This window comes from Nematolebias whitei, chromosome 3, assembly GCF_014905685.2.
Source record: "Nematolebias whitei isolate Nwh7 chromosome 3, NemWhi1, whole genome shotgun sequence".
In the NCBI taxonomy this organism is placed as follows: domain Eukaryota; kingdom Metazoa; phylum Chordata; class Actinopteri; order Cyprinodontiformes; family Rivulidae; genus Nematolebias; species Nematolebias whitei.
This window is the reverse complement of record NC_056500.1, coordinates 56,111,773-56,136,260: the sequence shown is the minus strand read 5'-3', so window position 1 is coordinate 56,136,260 and position 24,488 is coordinate 56,111,773. Positions and strand designations below refer to the sequence as shown.

The window sequence follows — 24,488 nt, the reverse complement described above, 5'->3', positions numbered from 1 at the left end:
TTAACACTACATTATAAGTATTATACTCTAAAAGCATTAGGTTTACAAATGCTTATTGTTCTTACAAGGTATACTCAGTGTGAAATGTTTAATATAACAACTCTTATGAAATGTATAGGTGAACAGATTTGGTTCACTATTTGGCAACAAACTGGTCAGTTTTGTCTCTGTCACCATTAATCAATGCATGATAAGCAGTTATCAATGATGTATAAAGTGTTTAAAGAGGAATTAATAGTGTATCTATATTAGCCATCTATAAGGGGAGCCTTACTGTAAAGTGGTACTTGTTTTTTTATTGTGTTTAAACTCTAACAGCACGCTGTGTGCAACACCTGGTTCAGAGTATCCTGCCTGTGTGTTTTTAATGTTACTTCTGCTGGTTTTCAATGTCTTGTATTTGATTAGTTGCAGGACTTCCAACCAGCCACAGGAGGGAACACGGAGCCCATTCTCCCAGTCTGATCTTTTCTGTTGCTCCAGCAGTTTGCAGCCAAGGGAATGAGTCAGAGTATTGTGGCATCATTTTCCCTTGTCTCCTGTGATAGCGCAGGCTTTCTTATGATCAAATTTATGAGTAGAAAGGTTTGTGGTGAGCTAAATCTTTGCTCATGTGTAGGTGGCGGTGGGAGGATAGAAGTGTTGTGGGATGAGTGTGATACAGATGAGTGCATGGAGGCTGAATTCAGATGAAATTCAACATGTTTTTAAATGTTTTTGTTAGATTTTACACATTAAAATTGCAACTTAGCAAGAACCAGCCTGCCTTTCCTCATGCTCGATATGAGCAGAATGGAGCAAAAATGGACATCATGTCCAATTCTCCATGACTTCATGTTTCCTTGACAACAGTAACATGGCAACTATCAGTGTGTACATATCTATATATATATATATATATATATATATATATATATATATATACAATAATCTGCCTTTTTTTTGCTGTTCCTTCTCTTATTGCCATGCTCTGCAGATCCCTTTAATTCCCATCTGTCCTTTTTGGCCTTTGACAGTTTCTTTGCTCACCATTGTCATGGATACAACGCTGGCTTTTATTAAATGAACACACTATGAGTCATCGGTAAAGTCGACCCCTCTAAAAGCTTGTGATTATATGTAGTAATGCTTTGATCTGGTTCTTGTTCTGTTGTCTGATGTCGTTTTCTTTCTTTATTGGTTTGTTCTTTCTTAAGGCAAATTGTTTAGTAAAGAAGCTAAGGATAAAAACAAAACTTTTTAAAGACTCAGATAAAAGACTTTATTTAGTTTTCAGAGCCAAGAGGGTGGCAATGAGCGTCTACAGCTTATTTACACATTTTCTACAACAATATGTTTTCTCCCGTTTATCGTTAGTGTTGTGTACAAAATTTCTATTGTATTAAGCAACTAAACCTCCTCTAAACCTTTGCTTTCTTATTTTCTGCCTGTTTTTCTCCTCCGTGTATCTTTCACACTGTGATGTAACAACATCCCGTTGTTACTCTGGCACCTTTACACTTCTTCTGTCACTCATCCTCTGTCCAATAAGTGCTGCATCACTTCGTCCCCCTCCTCTCTCTTGGTGTACTAACATCATTTCTGACCAGCTTTTGTAACATTTAAACTACTAAACTTCTTGTGATCACAGCGCCCCAAGGTCGTGGCACGAGCGGGACTTCTGCCTTAGAAACTTGCCTACATCTCGCTCCCGCGGATACCGAGGCACCAGGCTAGACAGGAAACGTTTGGCCCGTGAGGTAATACTTTCACGCTGGCCTCCTCCACACATGTCCTCTGCACTGGTCCCCGGGGGCCACGGAGGCTGGCCCCTGGCTAGCCGCACAGCGCACTCCAGGAGCTCAGGTGTACGATGGTCCAGCGAGGCAGAGATTTCCAGATACAGACAGTTGAAAAGGGCAGCGCTGGACATGGCCTCTGGTGAAGCAGACAGAGGACAGGGACCAGTCAATAGAGGAAGACATCACAGTTGAAAGTTTAGAGTAAAGGTCTTTGTTAAATGTGTGAAGTTCATTAATTGACATTTTTATATTTTCTCATTAAAAAATGTTGAAAAAGAAGCAACAAAAATATGTAAAAGTTTTCAAAATGTTTTCGGAAGTATTTTACTGCTACTAAAGTTACTTAACAATAGGTTCAAGAGATAATGTAGCCATTTGGAAGGATAATTTGGCAGAAGTTGCAAACATTTATCTTTCTTGTTGTAAATACCGTAACTTCTGGACTATAAGCCACTACTTTTTTCCACAGGCTTTGAACCCTGTGGCTTATACAATACTGTGGATAATTTAGTTTAGTTTTTGACAGACTAACAAGCTTCCTAATGCCAAAACATTTAGCCTTGTCACACCCGGACGCTCACATAGCTTCCCAAAACGCCTCTCTTGGGGGGTGGGTCCTCATGACTCAGTGAGACTACCTGTATAAATAAAGGTTAAAAAAATCTGACCAGTGAAATTACTGAACAGGTCACAGTGGACCAGTGGGGGCGGCTGTGGCTAAGAGGTTAGAGCAGTCGTCCTCCAATGCAAGAGTTGTGGATCAATTCCATCAGCAGTCACATGCCGAAGTGTCCCTGGGCAAGACACTGAACCCCTTATTGCCTCCGATGTGTGTCCCATCTGTGTATGAATGTGGTACAGATATGATTATTATTTGTAGAGATCTAGTAGAGTGCTGTATGAATGGGTAAATGAGGGCACAGATTGTAGTGTAAAGCGCTTTGAATATCTTGATAAGATAGAAAGGCGCTATATAAGTGCAGTCCATTTACCAATGAAATGGGGAAGGTAAGAGAGAACGGGGGAAGAGAGTCTGTTTTCTCCTCCCCTCCTCGTTGTGCACCCAGGGAGGGGGGAAACAACGTTGCAGTATGGGATTGCATCAAGGATCGGCTCTGAGCCCCTTCTTGTTTGCTTTGGTGATGGACTGACTAACAGATGAGGTCAGGCAAGAATCCCCGTGGACTATGATGTTTGCAGATGACATTGTGATCTGTGGTGAGAACAGGGAACAGGTGGAAGAGAACTTGGAGAGGTGGAGGTATGCACTTGGAGATATACACTTAAAGAAGAGGAATGAAAGTCAGCTGTAGTAAGACAGAGTACATGTGTGTGAATAAGAGGGAGGCCCGTGGAAAAGTGAGGCTACAAGGATGAATGGAGAAAAGTTTCAGGAGTGATTTGCAACAAAAGGGTGTCAGCAAAGGTCAAAGGAAAGGTTTACAAAACAGAGGTGAGACCAGCTATGCTGTATGGTCTGGAGACAGTGGCATTGATGGGAGAAAGAATAGGAAGTGCCAGAAATGAAGATATTGAGGTTTTTGTTAGAAGTGAAAAGGCTGGATAAGATTAGGAATGAAATCTTGGGAGGTACAGCACAAGTTGAAGGAAGGGGAGGTAAGGTTAGAGAGGCCAGACTGAGAAGGTTTGGACATGGCCAGAGGAGGGACAGTAGGTATATTGGTAGAAGGATGTTAGAAATGCAGTTGCCAGGAATAAGACAAAGAGGAAGGCAAAAGAGGAGATATATGGATGCAGTTAGAGAGGACATGAAGGTAGTTGGAGTGAGGACAGAGGATGCAGAGGACAGAGATAAATGGAGTAGGAGGACTCATTGTGGCAACCCCTGAAGAGGAAAAGCCAAAAGAAGAAGAATTTCAGTGTGGATTTTTGACTTTACAGGTTGTACATGGTCAAAAAAAGTGGATTCCTGAAAGTGTACTGCGGCATGTTTTGGTCCCATCTCCTCTACAACATTATGATTAGTTACTTTTCCCATAACAAACTCATCTTGCAACGACTGACTCAGCTCTCCATTCTCTCAATAAAGAAGCCCTAACCAAAAAGAGCTCCTTAAAACACATTTAAAAGAATATGATTAGATGAGGGCTCAGTTGATAGAGCTGCCACCTCTCAGTGAGCAGATCGCCAGATCAAATCCTGGCTGGGGGCCTTTCTGGGTGGAGTTTGCATGTTCTCTCCGTGCATGCGTGGGTTTTCTCAGAGTACTCCGGTTTCCTCCCACAGACCAAAAACATGCATGTTAGACTGATTGGTAACTCTAAATTGTCCCTAGGTGTGAGTGAGAGAGTGAATGGTTGTCTTTCTTGTTTGTCGCTATGTGTCCCTGTGATGGACTGGAGACCTGTCCAGGGTCTACCCCCCCCCCCACACACACACACACACACAGGGATGGCTGGACATGGGTACCAGAAGACCCTGCGACCCGGAAAGGAGGAAGCAGGTAAAAGATAATGAATGGATGGATGTTTGGATGATTGGATCACACTTCTCTGTGAATCGCCACCTGATGGTGGTGGAGGAGTTTGTGTGCCTGAACGATCCTACAAACTACTTTGTATGTTGTCTGAGGCAATTGCCCCTGGTAGGGTGTCCCAAGGCAAATTTGTTCTTGGTGACAGACCAGATAAAGAGGTATTGAGATGACTCATATGGACAGAAGGCAACAAGGAGTTTGATGTTCCTCACTAGGACCTGGGTTACCAGAGATCCACCTTAGTGCTAGGCCTGGGGAGGGGATCATCGGTGAGCACCTGAGGCCTCATGTACAAAGGGTGTATACGCACAAAAACATGGTGTACGCCCCTTTTCACACAAAACTTCAGATGTATGAAGAATGAAATTACCATGAAAATGTGCACAGCCCCTCACCAGCTTCATGGCTGGCATACGCACGTTTCTATGGATATTCTATGAAGTCCTTAGCAGGGGTGCTGAAAGGTGCTCCAGCTGGGGACTTATTTATTCTGCCGTGGGACTTCAATAGCCATGCGGACAGTGTGACCTGGAGGGGCTTGATGGAGAGAAAATGTTTCTCTGATCTAAACCAGAGCAGCATTCTGCTGTTTAGCTTCTGTGGTAGTCACAGTTTGTCCATAACCATGTCACCATGTTTGAACATTAGGGTGTTCATAAGTGCACATGCCACCAGGAGACTCTAGGTCATAGATTAATGAAAGACTGTAGTCTTGTCATCTGTGGCTGTATGTTTTGAATAGTTGGGTGAACAGAGGAGCAGAGCTGTCTGATTCTCCACCATGTGTATGCGATTGAGGGTTTGCTGGGAACGCCTGGCAGAAGATCCCTTCATAGGGATCTTCAATTCACACTTCTGATAGAACTTCAACCCCATCCCAGCAGACATTGAGTCTGAGTAGGCCATGTTTTGCACCTTCATTGTCAAATTGGGTGACTTGAGCTGTCGTCACAAGATTGTCTGTGTCTCTCGCAGCAGCCATCCTCCATTTTCTTGGTGGACAACCCTAGTTAGAGAGGCTGTCAAGCTAAAGAAAGAGTCCTCTAGGGCCTTGTTTACTGGTAGGACTCCGGAGGTAGCTGCGGGGCATTGACGGACCAAGTGAGCTGTAGCCCTGGCTGATGCTGAGGCAAAAGCTGGGACATGGAAGGAGGTTGGTGATGCCATGAATTGAGACTCTTTATCAGCTCAGAGGAGATTCTGGCAAACCTTCAGGCAGCTGAAGCAGGGAAAGCAGCTCTTTACCAACTTTGTGTATAGTGGAGGTGGTGCGATGTTGTTGGGTGTTTCCATTTAAACCTGTCTTCTGGTTCATGAAATATTTTACTAACAGAAGACAGGGGCAGCTGTGGCCGAGTGGTTAAAGCAGTAATCCTCCAATGCAAGATGTTGAGGGTTCAATTCCATCAGCAGTCACATGCCGAAGTGTCCCTGGGCAAGACACTGAACCCCTCATTGCGTCCGATGTGTGTCCCATCGGTGAATGAATGTGAAAGCACTGATTATTCTTTGTACAGGTCTAGTAGAGTGCTGTATGAATGGGTCAATGAGGGCACAGATTGTGCTGTAAAGAGTTTTGAGTATCTTGATAAGATAAAAAGGCACTATATAAGTACAGTCCATTTACCATTTAAACACATACAAACATAAGCAAAAACAATATTGTCTATATTTTGTCTTACAGCAGAAGGCAGTAATTACGGAGAACACCACATGTAGTGCTGTAAAAACTGTGTGAATGTGGTGAGGAAGTGTAGTCACTATGAATACTTCAACTATAATTGTGGCACCCATCCTCCCACACAGTGGTGAGCCATGAATTGCACATTTACGTCAGTGTTTACTGCCATTTACAATGTAGGAAATTCCATCACCAACTGTGAGAGCAAAAAGTCCTGCTGGGAACAAACCCTACGAGGAATAATAAGGTAGCATGATGTGGGTGAAAACCGGACTCTCTCACCTTGAGAGGTGACTTCCCGTGTGCGAACCAGGTCACTCTTATTACCGACAAGGATTATGGGAGTCTGAGGCTGAGTCTCTCTTAAGAGAAGTCGGAGTTGAGCAGTTCGGTGGAAGCTGCGCCTGTCGGTCACAGAAAATACTAGGATGCACACCTCAGACTGCAGAACCGACAGGTCCTGGGGGAAAGAAGCAAAGAAGACTTAACTTTGCAAGGATGTGAACAAGAAGACTGCAGCATCTTGCACAGCAAAAAAAATAAAAAAAATAAAATGTGCACATGAACAAAGAAATAACATGAAGAAAAATGTGTGAGAATATATATAAAAAAGTAATTCTAATGTCACTCATGCCAAACACCTTTATTACATGCAGAAAAACAGTGCTGCTTGAGAAATATTCTACCTGAAAGTTTATTTAGTAGGAAATCACCTGTATAGATTTTGTAATGTAAGATCCTGGTGAGACTCATGCTTTCAACTTCTCCAACTAGCTACAAAAAACAAGTCTAAAAATGAGCATGAAAAAGAAATACAATAAAACACAATCTCCTAACAAGCAGAGTGAACACCAGCTTGTCCTCAGTCTGTGCTGCTATGATCCACCAACTACTCACTTTGTTTTGATTAAATCCATAAATAGTTCAAACCAAACTCTGCATTCTAATGAATCACACAGGAGTTACAGACAGAGGACATTTAAAACCTTCAATATAACAATCCATTATTAAAAAATAAAATAAAAATACAGAAAGCACAACAAAGTGTTATCAAAGTGTCAGGTGTTTTCATACATTTATCCATCCATCCTTCTAAATCAGAAACATTACTGCACTCATCTGTTACTCCCACTCTGAGACAAGCTAACATCCACACAGACGCCTCTTTACTGCGCTCGAGGGAAAAGAGGAATGAATATGCAAAGTAACCTGAGAGTGAGTGCTCCTTGGGAAAGCACATGCAGCAGATTTACTGTCCATGCATTTATCACATCTAGGTTGGACTATTACAATTGTTTGTTATCTGGGTGTCCAAAAGCTTCTTTAAAACGTCTTCAGCTGATCCAAAATGCTGCTGCCAGAGTTTTAATGAGAGTAGGAGAGATCATCTCTCTCCAGTTTTAGTTTCTCTCCATTGGCTCCATGTCAAATCCAGAATAGAATTCAAAATCTTACTTCTAACCTACAAAGCCCTCAGCAACCTAGCTGGGGGAGTGGTGGCGCAGAGGTTAGAGAAGGTGGGCCTGTGATCGGAAGATTGCCGGTTCAAGCCCTGGTACCGACAACATCAAAAATGTGGATAAGGTAGGTGAAGCACCCACACCTGCCCCCACCCTCATTCATCCCACTCTTTTCCACGGTCCCATGAACCATGGAAAAGACCTCAAACACGGGCCAAGCCGGATATATCTGACCCGCGCCGTGACAGTGGAAAAGGGGCATCTGGGTCCTTGAGCAAGGCCCTTAACCCCCACCATCTGCTCCTCCAGGTGTCCTAGATAGTAGCTCTCTGCTCCACACAGAGGCTGTGGTAGCTCGGTGGTCTGTGGTTGCGTCAGGAAGAACATCCGGCGTAAAAATAACTGCGACCCCTGAAGAAGGGAGCAGCCGAAAGAAGAAAAAAGAAAAAAACCTTCTAACCTACAAAGCTCTCAACAACGTAGCTCCATCCAACATTTTTCAGTCAGGTCATCTGGACAGTTTCTTTTTTTGTGCTGAAACGTTTCGCCTTCGATCCAGAAGGCTTCATCAGTCAAGGAAACACAACAAAACTGTTTCTTCTCACAACAGCTTACTCCAAAGTGGAACAAACCAGTTCTGCTTGTGATAAGATGGTCCAATAAGAGATAAGTGATGAGACCATCTTATCACAAGCAGAACTGGTTTGTTCCACTTTGGAGTAAGTTGTTGGGAGAAGAATCAGTTTTGTTGTGTGTTTCCTTGACTGATGAAGCCTTCTGGATCAAAGGCGAAACATTTCAGCACAATAAAAGAAACTGTCCAGATGACCTGACTGAAAAATGTTGGATTTTATACCTGGATTATTGAGCATGGACTTTTTTGTTACCCTAGCTCCATCTTATATTACAGATCTTATTGTTCCATATTTTCCTAACAGAGCACTTCGCTCTCAGACTGCAGGTTTATTTGTGGTTCCTAGAGTTTCCAAAAGCAGAATGGGAGGCAGATCTTTCAGTTCTCAGGCTCCTCTCTGGTGGAACCAACTTCCAGTTTCTGTCCGTGAGGCTGACACATTATCCAGTTTTAAGACTGGGGTTAAGACTTTTCTTTTTGATAAATCCTATATTTAGGGTTGACTTGGGTTTCCTGAGTTATCCCTTAGTTATGCTGCTATAGGCTTAGACTGCTGGAGGACAAACTGAACACATTACTTCACTTTGCTACAGTCTTTACTTTCTCTGCTCAACCTGTTTTGTATTTTTTACTATCCTCGCCGTGTTTTTGTCTTTCTTCCAATAGGAGGTTCACCTGCACCTACACCTGGACCTGCCATTCTGTGTTCGTGTGTCTCTCCTTCCTGTCCTCTCTAACCAGCCGGTTGAAGTAAATGGCCCCTCGCCCTGAGCCTGGTTCTGCTGGAGGTTTCTTCCTGTTAAAGGGAGTTTTTCCTTTCCACTGTCTCCTTTGTGCTTGCTTGGGATGGGAGACTGTGACAAAGTGAAGATTCAACACAATCTGCTGCTGGATTCTTCCTTGGATAGAGAACTTTACTAACTGGCCGTTGTATGTATGTGAATATTTTTGTACAGTGTCCTGAGACAACTTCTGTTGTGACTACAAAAATAAATTGAATAGAATTGAATTTCTGAAACAAAACTTCTCTTGGCTGCAGATTCATTTATGGAAAGTAATGGAAAATTAAATGAATGGAAACAAAGCATAAAATGTGCTCCAGTTATACAGTAAAAGTCCATTCTGAACTACTCAATTTGCAGGAAGCACTGCACAGTACTGTTTTACGTTTTAGATGTTTGAGCTATTTCATTTGACAACATGTTGCCCAGTATTGTGTGAATGATTCAGCTTTGTCTTGATTCTTATTCCTTTTTCTGTACTTAAAACAATCTAACTACTTACTTTCTATTATTTTAAACATTATTATATCAATGAAATTCCAGCACATTTAAGAGATGGTACTATGACTTTTGTTTGGGTAACTTTTATACTTTCAAAATATTTCACTTTATTTACAGTGTTTCTCTTATAAATATATTGAGATCTCTTCAAATTCTTAAAAGCTTTTGTCTGAATTTTTTAAATCTACCTAAGCACTCTCACTCTGTTTGTAAGCTTGAGCTACTTTTAGTTTTAAGTGTAAGGATGGTACCATTTGCTGTTTCTGTTTGTGTCTGTGTTCCCCACTCTGCTTTTTGTGCTCTTGTAGTTCTGCTCTTTGTGTGGTTTCTGTTCCTGTGTATCTGGTCCTGTTTTCCACTCACTCCTCAGTCTGCCTCTCCACTCCTCAGTCTTTATCATTCACACCTGTCCCTCAGCAGCCACCTGCCCAGGTGCTCTCATTACTCACTCTCCCTCTGTCTAATAAAAAGCCTTTCTCTCCTCCACTCCTGGTCCGGTCATTGTTCTGTATTCACAGACATCTCAGTCCTCCTCTGTCCTGTCTGTTTTTGTCCACCTGATGATCTGCTCTGCCTGTGTACTCTGATGTCCTGTTCAGCCTTGTTTTTGATCCTGTTTTGCCAGAGTAAGTTTTGCTGCACCGACAGCCTTTTGTTTTGTTGTTTAAATAAATTATTTTTATTTAAACTCCTGCCTCGCTCGCCTCCCTGCAAATGGGTTCCAACTGTGAGGATTGTGACATTAAGCTACCATTCTGATACTTTTAGCTAGTCTTTGTTAGTTTTAGCAGAGACACGTTCATGTTTAATTGTATGTTTGGATGAATAACTTGACAGATGTGATCAGATTATGTTCATGGTTTCAGCAAACGGTGCACACACACAAAAAACCTCCCCAAAGGAAACAAAAAGAAGTGCTAAAAATTGAAAGAGAAAACATTTTCAAGGTTTTATTAAACAGGCAGGATTTCAGTCAGACTCTATACTGTGACATTTTGAAAGGTAGCTGAGCACACAGCTTCCAGCTGCAGAGAGGGCTCAGCGGCCTAATGAGGGAGCAGAGACAGCAGGGACCAGGACGTGTTATTTGCCTCACCTGTTTCCAGTTGTCATAGATAATGATGGCACTCTCCTCATCATCCACAGTGACTGTACGAATATAACCCTCCCCTAAGGAAAAGGACAGGAACAGTTGAGTCTCAGTTGGGACACCCTGTCATTTATTTACCCACTGCTCACAGCAGAGTGGAGTATACACAGGATCATTCTCTTCTGAATAAATCTAATCAAACATTTAGCTTTGTACCATCAGAATCCACAGACGCAGTTCTGTCCATGTCCCCGGCAAAGGCAAGAGCCAGTGAGGACTTCCCAACGCCATTTTGCCCCAGCAGGGCAAGCCTCAAGGGCCCTTCATGTCTGCCTTCTACAGCCACAGTGGGAGTGTCGTCCAAAGCAGGGCTGAAACTGAGAGGTGAGGCAGAAGGTCCTGCTGCCCCCGATGTCCACTCACAGTCATCATGGACAGCTTCTTCTCGCCTGAGCTGGTGTTTTATTGGCAGAGGAGTGCTTCCTCTGCGAACAGTTGGGGTGCTGGGCAGAGTCATGCTGTCACACTGGAGAGGAACATAGAGCATCTTATAAATACATGGTTTGTTACCGTAACACTGCTCATCACTTACCAAGTATGTATTAAAAACAGGACTAATATGTATGTATAGGATTAGTACCATGGAATGAATAGATAAGTAACTGCTACATATCACTTTAAGTACTTATGATTACCTGGTACCAGGTATGTATCCAGTACATAGCAGGTGTACTTGTTAATTACCAGGTAAGTTTCCAGTATATAACCTGTAAGTACAGGGTATCAAATCTCTTCATTGTACCGCCTGGTTCCCATAAGTACCAGGTGCATGCCCTGGGTAGATAGTGAATGCCAGGTACGTACTTAAATACTAGGTTTGTACACAGTGTGTACTAGGAACATACTTGGTAGATACTAGTGGTGGGATGTAACAAAGTACAAGTTACAAAGTACAAAGTTACTGTACTTAAGTACATTTTTTCATGTATCTGCACTTTACTTAAGTAGAATTAAATGTGGGTATTTTCGACTTTTACTCCACTACATTTACATTAATTACATTACATTAATTAGTACTTGGGTGTGCACATGAATGACAACCTCAGCTGGAGCAACAACACTTCCAGCCTGATCAAGAGAGCACGTCAGAGACTCTACTTCCTCAGGCGGGTGAGACGAGCTGGTCTGGGAAGCTCAGTCCTCACCTCCTTCTCCAGGTGTGCAGTGGAGAGCATCCTGTGCTCCAGCATCAACGTGTGGCATGGAGGCTGCACAGCTGCAGAAAGAAAAGCTTTGCAGAGAGTGGTGAAGGCTGCACAGAAGATGTTGGAGTCAGCCTCCCCACCATCACAGACATCTACACCTCCAGATGCAGGAAGAGAGCCACCTGCATCATGAAGGACCCCACTCACCAAGCACACACACTTTTTGTCCCACTCCCCTCAGGCAGGAGGTAGAGGAGCATTAAGTGTAGAACCACTAGACTGAGGAACAGCTTCTACCCTGAGGCTGTTAGACTCATGAATCTTTAACCAGGATAATCACTGTGGGAAAAAAAAATCACATCATGTTGCTGCTGATCTGTTTCATGTTGATGTGTTCATGCGTGCTCATCTGCTCACACAGACTCATGTTCGTGCTGTTGTTCAACGTAATGTTTTTACGCTATTAGTGCTTAGTGTATTTTTAGTTGATGTTTTTCTTAGTTCATATCTTAGATGTTATCATTGTTTTTCTTTTACATTTTATTGTTGGATGTAACTGGGACCCTGTGGACATAATTTAATTCCACCACATGTACCACATGGGGTGCGAATGACAACAAAGAATCTCTGACTCTGATTAAGTACAGGTACTTTCTACTACACTACATTTCTATAATGTGTTGCGTTACAAGTTACATTCACATGTTTTTTTAATTTGTTCTTTAGTTTGAAAGTATCCAATGGTGAGAGGAGAGTTGGTCCATTGAATCACTGCAAAGTGGGCAGGTAACTTTAGGCCCGCCTTCAAGAATAACTGGACCAATGAGGTACATAGTAGTATATACATCATTGAGCTGGGCGCACCCACAGCACCACTAACACACCCAAAATGGATTCCACCACGGAGAGTCAGCCAGAATGCGCCACCCATGGCCTTATTGAAAGATTATTGAAAGACTATTGATTATTGAAAGACTGTTCAGTACAGCAGGACAGATTCTCTCTCCCAAAAGAGACAAAAAACTTTGAAAACCAACTTCTTCTGAACTTGAACAAGAAATTCTTGCTGCAATATTAAAATGTGTCAGTTCATGATGTTAGGAGACAAGAGATGTCTCCAAATGTCTCGACACTCGGGTCCAAGTTTTAAAAATGTGTCAGGAAGTTAAAATATTGTTCAATATTGACCCATTACAAGGTTGACTAGACAGGATTTAACTAGAGTTGAAATGATCAGAGCCTGTCCCTTTGTTGTGTCTAATGCTCCTTTTTTCAGGCAGACAACTTTTACTTAAATGTTTTTACTGCAGTTAAAATGACACAATGGTTTTACTTTGTGTTAAATAAAAACTTTTAAAAGTAAAATCATTCCTCTTATTTTGATTAATGTAATTTAACTCTGCAGGTCATCCCTGAAATTCTGACACAGAATCTCAAGTCCAAGTGTGAACTGTGTCACAGAGTAAACACAATAAAAACATGTATTATCTGCAGCATTGTTCAGTAAAATGACACAACACTATTAATGTACTACAGAAAATATACATATGGTAGGCACACTTAATGATATTGTGGACCAAGTATTTTTAAATGCAAGTACTTATTTACTTAAGTAAAAACATTAATGTGGTACTTCTACTTTTACTAGAGTATATTTTTGTCTGTTTATTTGTACTTTTACTTAAGTACAGTGTTTGAGTACTTTCTCCACCACTGGTAGACACTGAGTATGTACTGGGCTGGAATATATATTGTTACCCATAACTTTAAAAGCCACTCTCTTTTTTTAATAAAATCTATAACTTGTCAAGTCAAGGCTGTTATGACTCGGGGAACCCAGAGTTGTATGAGACCCGGAACGAGACAGACACAGGTAGGTACAAAAGTAACAGTGTTTATTATTTGCAGTGGATAATAGACAGTTGCTTCTCTGCAGCTCCTGGAAGAGGAAGGAGATGGTCAGAGGGGGCCGGGAGGATAAACAAGCAATATAATGTGATGATGTTTCTCTCTTACAGGTTTGAAGATGTCTTTAGGTCCAACTCCAAATCCATGGAGGAGCTCCAGAGGGAGACAAGGCCAAGGGTCCAACAGGACAAGGGAGGCTGGCAACTGATGGCAGGCAAGGCACAAGGAGGACCAAGACAAAGCACGAGGAGAACCAGGACTAGGCACGAGGGGAACAAGGACTAGGCACGAGAAGAACCAGGACTAGGCAAGAGGAGAACCAGGACTAGGCAAGGGGAGAACCAGCAGAGGACCAAGGGAAACAGGACAGGAACAAGGGAACCAGGACCAAGGAGACAGGATTGCTGAGGACAAGAAAAGCTGATAAGTAGATTTACTTAATGTAAACGTACAGGCCGGAGGCACAAATACCATTGATGGTCAATGCTCCAGCGAAGAGTAACACCGGACTGCAGCCTTATGTAGTGGATGACTCGCATCAGGTTGATGGCCAGCAGCTGTTGACAATCAGCGGCCATCTTGGACAAGGAGCTGCAGACAATGGTACTCTTACAAAGGTGTCTTTATTGTCATTCACATGTGTGTGTGTGTGTGTGTGTGTGTGTGTGTGTATATATCAAGTCGTCAAGGTTCTTTATTGTCATACGCACCACATGTACCACATGTGGTGGAACGTAATTGTGTACACAGGGTCCCAGTTACATCCAACAAAAATACAAATTGTAAAGAAAAACTGTAATCAAATCTAAGATATGAACTAAGAAATATGCTAAACTAAGAATACACTAAGCACTAATAGTACAAAACAATGTGCCAAACAACAGCAGCACGAACATGAGTGTGTGAGCAGATGAGGACGAATGAACACAGCAACATGAAATAAATCAGCAGCATGAGATTGTTATTATGGATAATCAGCAGCACATATCAACAACCAAGTGGCATTACAGTGTTTTTTTCCACAGTGATTTTCCTGGTTAGAGATCCAAGAGTCTAACAGCCTCAGGGTGGAAGCTGTTCCTCAGTCTAGTGGTTCTACACGTTCCTCAACCTTCTGCCTGAGGGGAGCGAGGCAAAAAGTGTGTGTGCTGGGTGAGTAGGGTCCCTCATGATGCAGGTGCCCTCTTCCTGCATCTGGAGGTGTAGAAGTCTGTGATTGTGGGGAGACTGACTCCAACATCTTCTGTGCAGCCTTCACCACTCTCTGCAAAGCTTTTCTTTCTGCAGCTGTGCAGCCTCCATGCCACACGTTGATGCTGGAACACAGGATGCTCTCCACTGCACACCTGTGGAAGGAGGTGAGGACTGAGCTTCCCAGTTCAGCTCACCTCAGCCGCATGAGGAAGTAGAGTCTCTGATGAGCTTTGATCAACTTCTCCCGACAGGAGTCAGAGTAAGGAGGACCCTCTTACCTCGACGAAAACAAATTGGATTCATGATGACAACTGTTTTTTTGCTGTTTGGCTGGTGAATTCTGGATTGTCTATAAATTTGTGTGGATGTGTCGAATCTCGACAACGCTCAGACTGAATTTGTGGAGCTGCAGCAGGGAGCTGGAGCAGGCTGTTATCAGGACTGCGGACTCTCTAGCAGCCCACATGAAGGGGAAATAATCTTGGAGAAGCTGTGAGCTCGACTTTTGGCGTAAATGATCAATTCGGCTATTTTGGAGTTCCATCAGAGAAATATACATGTATACCAGCGAGACTTTAAAAGGCAGAAACAACAATTTCACGAGTTCTGCCTGACCCTAACTGTGGCTTTGACGCCGGACTTATCTCAACTCCTCCTGGAATGTTTTGAAAACAACAAAGATGCTTTGACTGTCTCCTCACCCCTCCCTTCCCCAAGACCGTGGACGTGTGACAGAACCTCAACTGAGCTGATGATGAATGTCACCTCTTATTTGGACAATGGCTGTGTGTGTGTGTGTGTGTGTGGGGGGGGGCCTCTGGACTATGCTATGACTTTCCCTTAAAAATTCAATGTTTTCACCGGCCTATATGTTCATGTATAATGTCTATTTATGTTGCTTTGCTGTGGTAGGTTTATTTGATGCCTCAAATCAAGTCTCAAGTCTAGGACATGGCGTGAGAGATCTTTTTTTATACCGTCTCTCCTCATGTTTTCTTCCCTTTTCTCATCTAAGCAAAATATTATTTTGAATAAGAATAAGAGGGCTGCGCTTTTTATAGTTGGAGCTTCATGCACTCCGCCCATCTTTCGGACGACTGTACGTACATGTTTGCGTTGTATCTTGGTGCAATGCCAATAAAGTTTATTCAGATTCTTCTGATTCTGATCAGGCTGGTAGTGTTGTTGCCCCAGCTGAGGTTGTCATTCAGGTGCACACCCAAGTACTTGTAGCTGGAAACCACTTCCACCATATACCCTCCTATATTCAGCGGGGGGGGGGGGTGTTCCGTCTGAAGTCCACAACCATCTGCTTTGTCTTCTTCACATTGATGCGAAGGTTAATCTTCATGCACCAGATCTCCAAGTGTTCCACCTCCTGCCTGTAGCTGGACTCATCATTGTTTGTGATGCATCCCACCACTGCTGTATCATCTGAAAATTTTACACAATATAAGTCCTAAAACTAACCGGTGGGTTTGGAAAGGGGCTTTCACTATTAACTGCACTCATACTGTTGAGGGACTCACAAGAATAAAAAAGGCAAAGTGAAACTAATGACTCATCACAGGAGTAGATCGCAAAATTCACACATTTGAAAATATGTGCGGATTTCAAAGTCCTTTTTTTAATTTTGTAAATGAAAAATCTTTCATGAATCTTTTTATTTAAAATAGCTGCAACTGAATTGCTCACAAAAGAGGTCATATCCCACACATTGTTACGCTGTGACTGATTTTGAGGAAAATATGGACAGTGTAGGGTTTTTTTCAACCTCTCTCCACCAGGTTCCTGAAGGCATGGGTGGTGCTGGTGAGCAGCTGCAGCTGGAGACCATTTTCTCTAATTGGTGCCAGGACTACTTAAGGCTTCAGTTGAGCTCCAGTCATTGCTGGAGCGTTGTTCTACCTGCTGGTATATATGCTTCCAGCCTAGTATAGTGTTTGGAAACGTAAATACCTACCTTGTTTTCTGTCTGCACATTTTCAGACTCTTGATGTCCTGGATCTTGTCTCCTCACCTGGAGTATTGGAGAAACCCTTGAAGAGAGACTCACCTGTGATTCTTGTTTCTCAGCTGCTCTCACGCACGTTCCACCACTTGCCTCTGCAGACTGCCTGGCCCTGCCGCCTTTGGAGAAAAACCCTGAGCTTTACTCACCCATCCACCTCAACTCCTTCTACTGTAAGGACCTCAGGTTTTGGTCGATCATCTGTTGGATTAATATTACCTATCATAAAGTAATCCTCCTCCTCTGTCGCCACAGCCCCAGACCCTGCTTGTAAATAGTTTCTATTTCTTCACTGTCAATAAACATTTTCAATTATATCTGAGTCTGGTTCTGTTATCCTCAGTCCGTATTATCTGGGTAACCGTCATTACAACAGAATGCTCCAGACCGAAAGCACCCAGAACGTGACTGAGAGAGAACAGTCCCAACACTCATTATCCTCACAGGTTAAGCGCATCGACAGCCATGATGCGACCCTGCAACAAATCCTGGAGCAGCAGAAAAGTAGCCAGTCCAACCTTCAGGAATTGGGAGGTATGGTTTTTGCTATAAATCAAAAATCTTCCACTCTGTTCCCCACATCCCATAGTGCTCCACCAGAGAACCCCCCTCCTAGAGTCTCAACCGGAGAAATGTTGAGCCTTCGCTCAGTGAAATAAATTTCAGACCATCTGAATTTTTTTTCTGGTGATCCTGATCACTGTGGTGGTTTTATCTTGCAATGTCATTTGGCTTTTAGTAGAGCACCACAGACATATTCTTCTGACGCCTCCAAAATAATTTACGTAGTAAGTCAGTTGAAGAGAGACGCTCTCCGATGGGCCAATGCCCACCTGTCAGCTCGACCTGTAGAGACGCTAACTTTTGCCTGTTTCCTAAAGGACTTTGAACTTGTATTTGACCATCCACTCCAGCAGGAGGAAGCAGTGAAGCGCCTCCTGACACTACAGCAAGGCAGAAGATCCATCGCTGAACACGCCCTCGAGTTTCGGATTACAGCAGCTCAAACAAAATGGGAGGAGTTGACGTTAATAGGTACATTCCTTCACTCTTTGTCTGATTATATAAAAGATCAGATTGCCGCCTGAGACAAACGCAATAGTCTGGATGAACTAATAAAGTTGGCTACTCGTCTGTATAATCGCTGACTGGAACGAGTCCGTGAGAGGAACTACAATCCCCAGAGAACTCCTGCTTCCGGTTTGAAACCGGGGCGGAACAGAATTTCATCAGCAGAGACCTGGTGTCCCAGCTAGATTTACCTACCCAGAACCTGCTGGCCCAGATGAGTTACTGGAATCACTGGACAGAATCTCACCCAGATAAACAACCAATCTCAAGACGTCCACTTTATCACTTCAGGAAACCACCACGAGCAGGGTAGGTTCTTCATTTTTGATTCACCCTCTCCCCAACTTATATTAGGTTTCCCTTGGTTAAAGACTCATAACCCCATGATCATTTGGGAGACTAAAAGAATTGAAAAGTGGAGTTATTTTTGTTTAAGTCATTGTTTACGTTCAGCCATTTCTCCCTCACCTAAAAAGATAGAGGAAGTACCCGAAGAGACTGATTTGTCTAATATTCAGTCTGCATACCATGATCTTAAATCAGCATTTAGTAAGTCCCAAGCACTATCTTTACCTCCTCATAGGCCTTATGATTGTGCTATAAATCTACTGCCGGGAGCTCCCCTCCCCTCAAGCAGATTGGATAACCTTTCAGGCCCAGTAAAAGAGACCATGAAGACTTACAGTATATTGAAGAACCATTAAATTCTGGAATTATTCGTCCCTCCACTTCCCCAGTGGGAGCAGGATTTTTCTTTGTATCAAAGAAAGATAAAACTTTGAGACCCTGCATAGATTATAGGGGGCTTAATCAGATCACTGTAAAAAATAAATACCCCTTGCCTCTGACCGACTCTATCTATGAACAGCTTCATTCTGCCACAATCTTCACAAAATTGGACCTTCGAAACGCTTACCATCTTGTGAGAATAAAAGAAGGAGACAAATGGAAGACAGCTTTCAAAACCCCATTGGGACATTTTGAATATCTTGTAATGCCTTTTGGACTCACTAACGCCCCAGCAGTTTTCCAGGCTCTAGTTAACAATGTCCTCCGTGATTTTCTCAACCAGTCTTTGTATACCAAAAATGTCTTTTTATTAGGGCTAACATGCGGTTGGTTCCAGGATGATAGGACAGCTTATTAGTGTGGACCCAGTCAAGGACACGGGCCTTCACTGCTGAGGGGACATTCATCCTGTCCTTGGGGCCGGTCTTGGGATCATGTTCAACCCTTTGAGCTTCTAGGACCTTCTCTGTGGCCCATGTGAGAGTACTGACCACACAGGACAAAGGGATGATGTTGACCTCCCTCTCACTGTCATGTGATGCTGAATATTGGTGAGACAACGCATCAGGTTTGACATTCTTGGATCTGGGACTGTAGGTGAGAGAGAAGTTAAAATAAGCAAAAAATAGTGACCAGCTCACCTGCCTGGGATTAAGTCGTTTAGCAATTTGAATGAAGACCAGATTTTTATGATCAGTCCTTATGAGGAAAAGGGGTTTCAGTGCTCTCAAGCCAATATCTCCATTCTTCTAAAGCCATTTTAACAGCCAGTAATTCTCTATTTCCCACATCATAGTTTTGTTCGGCTGCAGACAAACGTTTTGAAAAGAAGGCACATGGATGTATTTTATTATCTGCTTGACATCTCTGAGACAAAACAACTCCTACCCCTGTATCAGAAGCATCCACCTCTAGAATAAATTGTCTCTTTGGGTCGGAGTGGCAGAGGATAGGGCCAGAGGAAAACAGTTATTTAAGCTTACTGAAAGCTGAATCTGCTTTGGGGGTCCACTTGAAGGTCCGTAGTGTGGAGGTGGGCTGGGGGGGGGGGGGGGGGGGGTGCCACCTGACTGTAACCTTTAATGAACCTCCTATAAAAATTGGCGAAGCCCAGGAATCGTTGCAGCTGCTTGTGGTTTTCTGGGACGGGCCAATCCACAACTGCCTTAACTTTGTTAGGGTCCATGAGGTACTGTCCTCCTTCAAAAATGAAACAAAGAAATAAGACTGTGGAGACATGGCATTCACATTTTTCAGCTTTCACATAAAGTTGATTCTCAAATAGGTCTTTGTAGTACTGACATGACATGTTGAGTGTGTTGTACAGGGTCAGTGGAGTAAATAAGTACATCATCCAGGTATACATTTTTGTTGATTTGCTTTGTATGTTTTTTTTTTAATGTCCAGAGGACGAGATTTAACTTTTTTAGATTTTTCTACCTGGATTATTGAGCATGCATCAGGGTATGATAAATCATTCACAAAATGGAATTTTCTACTCTTTTTAGTCATCAAATGTGATGACACAGTTTGACTACAAATACATACTGTGAACTTTTCAGCATAAAGTGGAATGTAAAAAATGTAGCTGATACATTTGTTATAGTATATAGGCTAAGTGTAGTGTCTAACATCCCTAAGAAGACAAACCGTCCTCTGAGACACTGTGTCTTTTCCACCCCCTCTCTGTGTGACTCCTTCCTAATACAGGTCCCAAGACTCCTCCTTGAATCACCACCTTATCGTGGTGGAGGAGTTTGTGCGCCTGAATGATCCTAGAAGCTATGCTGTCAGAGGCAATTATAATTGTCCCTGGTAGGGTCTCCCTGTCCTAGGTGACAGGCCAGACAAAGAGCGATTCAGAAGATTTTTATGGACATGACACAGCAAGGAACTCGGTGTCCCTTGCCCAGATGTGGGTTACCGGGGCCCCACCCTGGGGCCAGGTGTGGGGGAGGGGCTTGTCAGCGAGAGCCTGGTGACTGGGTCTCTACCTATGGGGCCCGGTCGGGCTCAGCCCGAAGGAGAAGCATGGGTTTACCTTCTTGTGGACCCACCACCTGCATGAAGGGCCATAAAAGTTGGGTGTATGATGCCATGGGCAGTGGCCGAAGGTGGGAACCTTGGCGCTCTGACCTTGGCTTACCAAATCTGGCTCTTGGGACATAGAATGTGACCTCTTTGGTGGGGAAGGAGCCTGAGCTTGTGTGTGAGGTTGAGAGGTACTGACTAGATATAGTTGGGCTCACCTCAACACACAGCACAGGCAATGGAACCAATCTCCTTGAGAGGGGCTAGACCTTATTCCACTCTGGAGTTTCCCATGGTGAGAGGCATCGAGCTGGTGTGGGTCTACTTGTAGCCCCCCGACTTGGTGCCTATGTGTTGGAGTTTTACTCGGTAGATGAGAGGGTGGCTTCCCTTTACCTTCGGGTGGGGGGACGGACTCTGACTGTTTTTGCCTATGCACCGAACAGCAGTTCAGATTATCTGGCCTTCTTGGCGTCTTTGACAGGGGTGTGGGAAGGTGCGCCAGCTAGGGACTCCTTTATTCTGCTGGGGACTTCAATGCCCACATGGGTAATGACAGAGTGACCTGGAGGGGTGTGATTGGGAGGAACGGCCTCTCTGATCTGAACCTGAGCAGTGTTCTGTTGTTGCTAGTCATAGTTTGTCCATCACAAACACCATGTTCAACCATAAGGGTGTCCATAAGTGCACTTGACACCAGGACGGCCTGGGTTGTAGATTGATGATTGACTTCATAGTTGTGTCATCTGATTTGTGGCCATTTGTTTTAGACACTCGGGTGAAGAGAGGAGCTGAGATGTCAACTGATCATCACCTGGTAGTGAGTTGGATCAGATAGCGGGGGAAGATGCCGGACAGACCCGGTAGACCCATACGTGTAGTGAGGGTTTGCTAGGAACGCCTGACAGAAGAACCCATCAGAGAAATCTTCAACTCGCACCTCAGGGAGAGCTTTAACCGCATCCCAGCTGAGGTGGGGGACATTGAGTCTGAGTGGGCCATGTTCCTTACCTCACTTGTTGAGGTAGCTGCGTTGAGCTATGTCCGCAAGGTTGTTGGTGCTTCTCACAGAGCCATCCATGAACTCGGTGGTGGACATCCCGTGTTAGGAAAGCTGTCAAGCTGAAGAAGGAGTCCTATCGGGCCTTGTTGGCCAGTGGGACTCCGGAGGGAGCTGAGGAGTACCGAAGGGCCAAGCGGTCTGCAGCCTTGGCTGTTGCTGAGGCAAAAGCTTGGATTTCAGAGGAGTTCGGTGAGACCTTGGATGACAACGCTTGGTCAGCTCCAAGGAGATTCTGGCAAACCATCTGACGGATGAAAAGGGGAAAGCAGCACTGTATTCAGTGAAGGAGGGCTGCTGTTGACCTCAACCAGTTATGTCATCGGGAGGTGGAAGGAATACTTCTCAGACCTTCTCAATCCCACCAGCATGTCTTCCATGGAGGAAGATGAGTCGGGGGACTTTGGTGTTGATCTATCCATAACTGTGGCTGAGGTTGCCGAGGTAGTTAAAAAGCTCAGAGGCAGAAGGGCTCCCAGAGTGGATAAGATTCACCCTGATTTCCTTAAGGCTTTGGATGTTGTGGGGCTGTCTTTGTTGACACACCTTTGCAATGTTGCGTGGACATCGAGGGCAGTGCCACTGGATTGGTAGGCTGGGGTGGTGGTTCCCCTCTTCAAAAAGGGGGATCGGAGGGTGTGCTCCAATTATAGTGGCATCACTCTCCTCAGCCTCTCTGGTAAGATTTATTCAGGGGTACTGGAGAAGCGAGTTTGATCCTTGGTCAAACCTCAGATCCAGGAGGAACAATGTGGGTTCTATCCTGGTCGTGGAACACTGGATCAGCTCTTTACCCTCACTAGGGTCCTCGAGGGGTTATGGGAGTTTGCCCATCCTGTCTTCATGTGATTTGTGGATTTGGAAAAGGCATTCATCCATGTTCATCAGGGTACACTGTGGGGGATACTCCATGAGTATGGGATTGGATGCCCGTTGCTACAGGCTGTTCAGTCCCTATACAAGAGGTACGAGAGTTTGGTTCGCATTGCTGGCAGTAAGTCGAACCCCTTCAGAGTGGGAGTTGGACTTCGCCAAGGCTGCCCATTGTCACAGATTCTGTTCATAACTTTTATGGACAGAATTTCTCAGTGCAGCCAGTGGGCGGAGGGTTTCTGGTTCAGTGGCCTTAGAGTTCCTTCTCTGCTCATTGCAGATGATGTGGTCCTGTTGACGTCATCGTGCCATGATCTTCAGCTCTCACTGGAGCGGTTCGCAGCTGAGTGTGAAGCGGCTGGGATGAGAATCAGCACCTCCAAATCTGAGGCCATGGTCCTCAACTGGAAAAGGGTGGATTGCTCTCTCCAGTTTGAGGGTGAGGTTCTGACTCAAGTGGAGGAGTTCAAGTATCTCAGGGTTTTGTTAATGAGTGAAGGAAGAATGGAGCGTGAGTTTGACAGACAGATTGGTGCAGCGTCTGCAGTATTATGGACTCTGCACCGGTCCTTTGTGGTGAAGAGAGAGCTGAGCTGTATGGCAAAACTCTCTGTTTACCGGTCAGTCTACGTTCCTACCCTCACCTATGGTCACGAGCTCTGGGTAGTGACCGAAAGGATGAGATTGCGGATACAGGTGGTTGAAATGAGTTTCCTCCAGGGTAGCTGGACTCTCCCTTAGAGATAGGGTGAGAAGTTGGGTTATCTGAGAGAGGAGCCAGTTGAGGTGGTTCGGGCATCTGGTAAGGATGCCTCCTAGACATCTACCTAGGGAGGTGCTTCGGGCATGTCCGACTGGGAGGAGTCCCCGGGAAAGACCCAGGACACGCTGGAGAGACTATGTCTCTCGGTTGGCCTCGGAACGCCTTGGAATCCTCCTGGAAGAGCTGGAAAAGGTGGCTGTGGAAAGAGATGTCTGAGCTTCCCTGCTCAAGCTGCTGCCCCCATGACCCGACTTCAGAACAAGCGGAAGATAATGGATGGATGGATGGTTATTTCTCCATGTTCTGTATTTGCCATAATTTCACACTGTTGTTTATTGTTCACAAATTGAAAATGAACTTTACAGAATTGTGATTGTAACTGCTCAATTTTTACGTGTCTTATATGAGTGAAGGGCATAACAACAGTGCCAAGAATTCACTATTATTCCTTTGATTGAGGTCGGTCCACATTTATTACATAACTTTTGAATGGTTAGCGTAAAAACCTGTTACAAGATGTTCAGACCTCTTTATCTAATTATATCTCTACATAAGCAAGTAAGTTTGTTATGTATACACACTATATGTCCTTAATAAGTGGCAGGTATGTACAAACCACATTTTTCAGAACAAGAACAGGTGTCTGTAAAAACACAGCTACTACTAACAGTTATGTTTTGTAGCCAAACCTCTGATTTCTGGCCCCAAACAGGGAACAAACATGGCCACATGTACAGAGTTAAAAACACTCTCTAAGTTAAAAGAAAAAGCTCTAGTTATGTAAAGTGTGCATAAACATATTTTTACTTATTAGCAATAAGTAAATGCAGTAGCATCACCAAAGCCTTATTTGACAAACTCAAGGTCTGTTTGTACTTTGTAGTATTACAGGGAACACCCACACATCACACACGCGCACCATGCACATGCATGTGTGCGCAAGTGTGCGGTTTTGTTTCAGGCATCCTAGGGACCAATTTTGCAAAAAAAATTCCCACATTGTGGGAACCAACTACTCCTTGTGTGGACCAAAGCCAGGTCCCCATAAGGAGAAGTGTCATTGTGGGGTTAGAGGTTAGGTTTAGGACTAAGGTGTGAATTGCGGATGGCTTAGGGTTAAGTATGTACTAGTAATGGTTAAGGTTAGGTATGTACTA

The 24,488-nt window shown here is 43.9% G+C and overlaps 1 protein-coding gene across 1 annotated transcript; it reads right to left on the bottom strand.

Moving 5' to 3' along the window:
• Nucleotides 1-1,345: 1,345 nt before the first annotated feature.
• On the bottom strand, nucleotides 1,346-21,734 carry LOC119407563 (GTP-binding protein REM 2-like). Its single transcript, XM_037674382.1, has 6 exons — nucleotides 21,652-21,734; nucleotides 18,988-19,090; nucleotides 10,643-10,952; nucleotides 10,433-10,506; nucleotides 6,242-6,419; nucleotides 1,346-1,917 (listed from the first exon to the last, which is right to left on the bottom strand). Exons 1-6 carry the CDS (start codon nucleotides 21,732-21,734, stop codon nucleotides 1,625-1,627), a joined length of 1,041 nt encoding a protein of 346 aa, XP_037530310.1. The 3' UTR covers nucleotides 1,346-1,624.
• Between the last annotated feature and the right edge of the window lie 2,754 nt (nucleotides 21,735-24,488).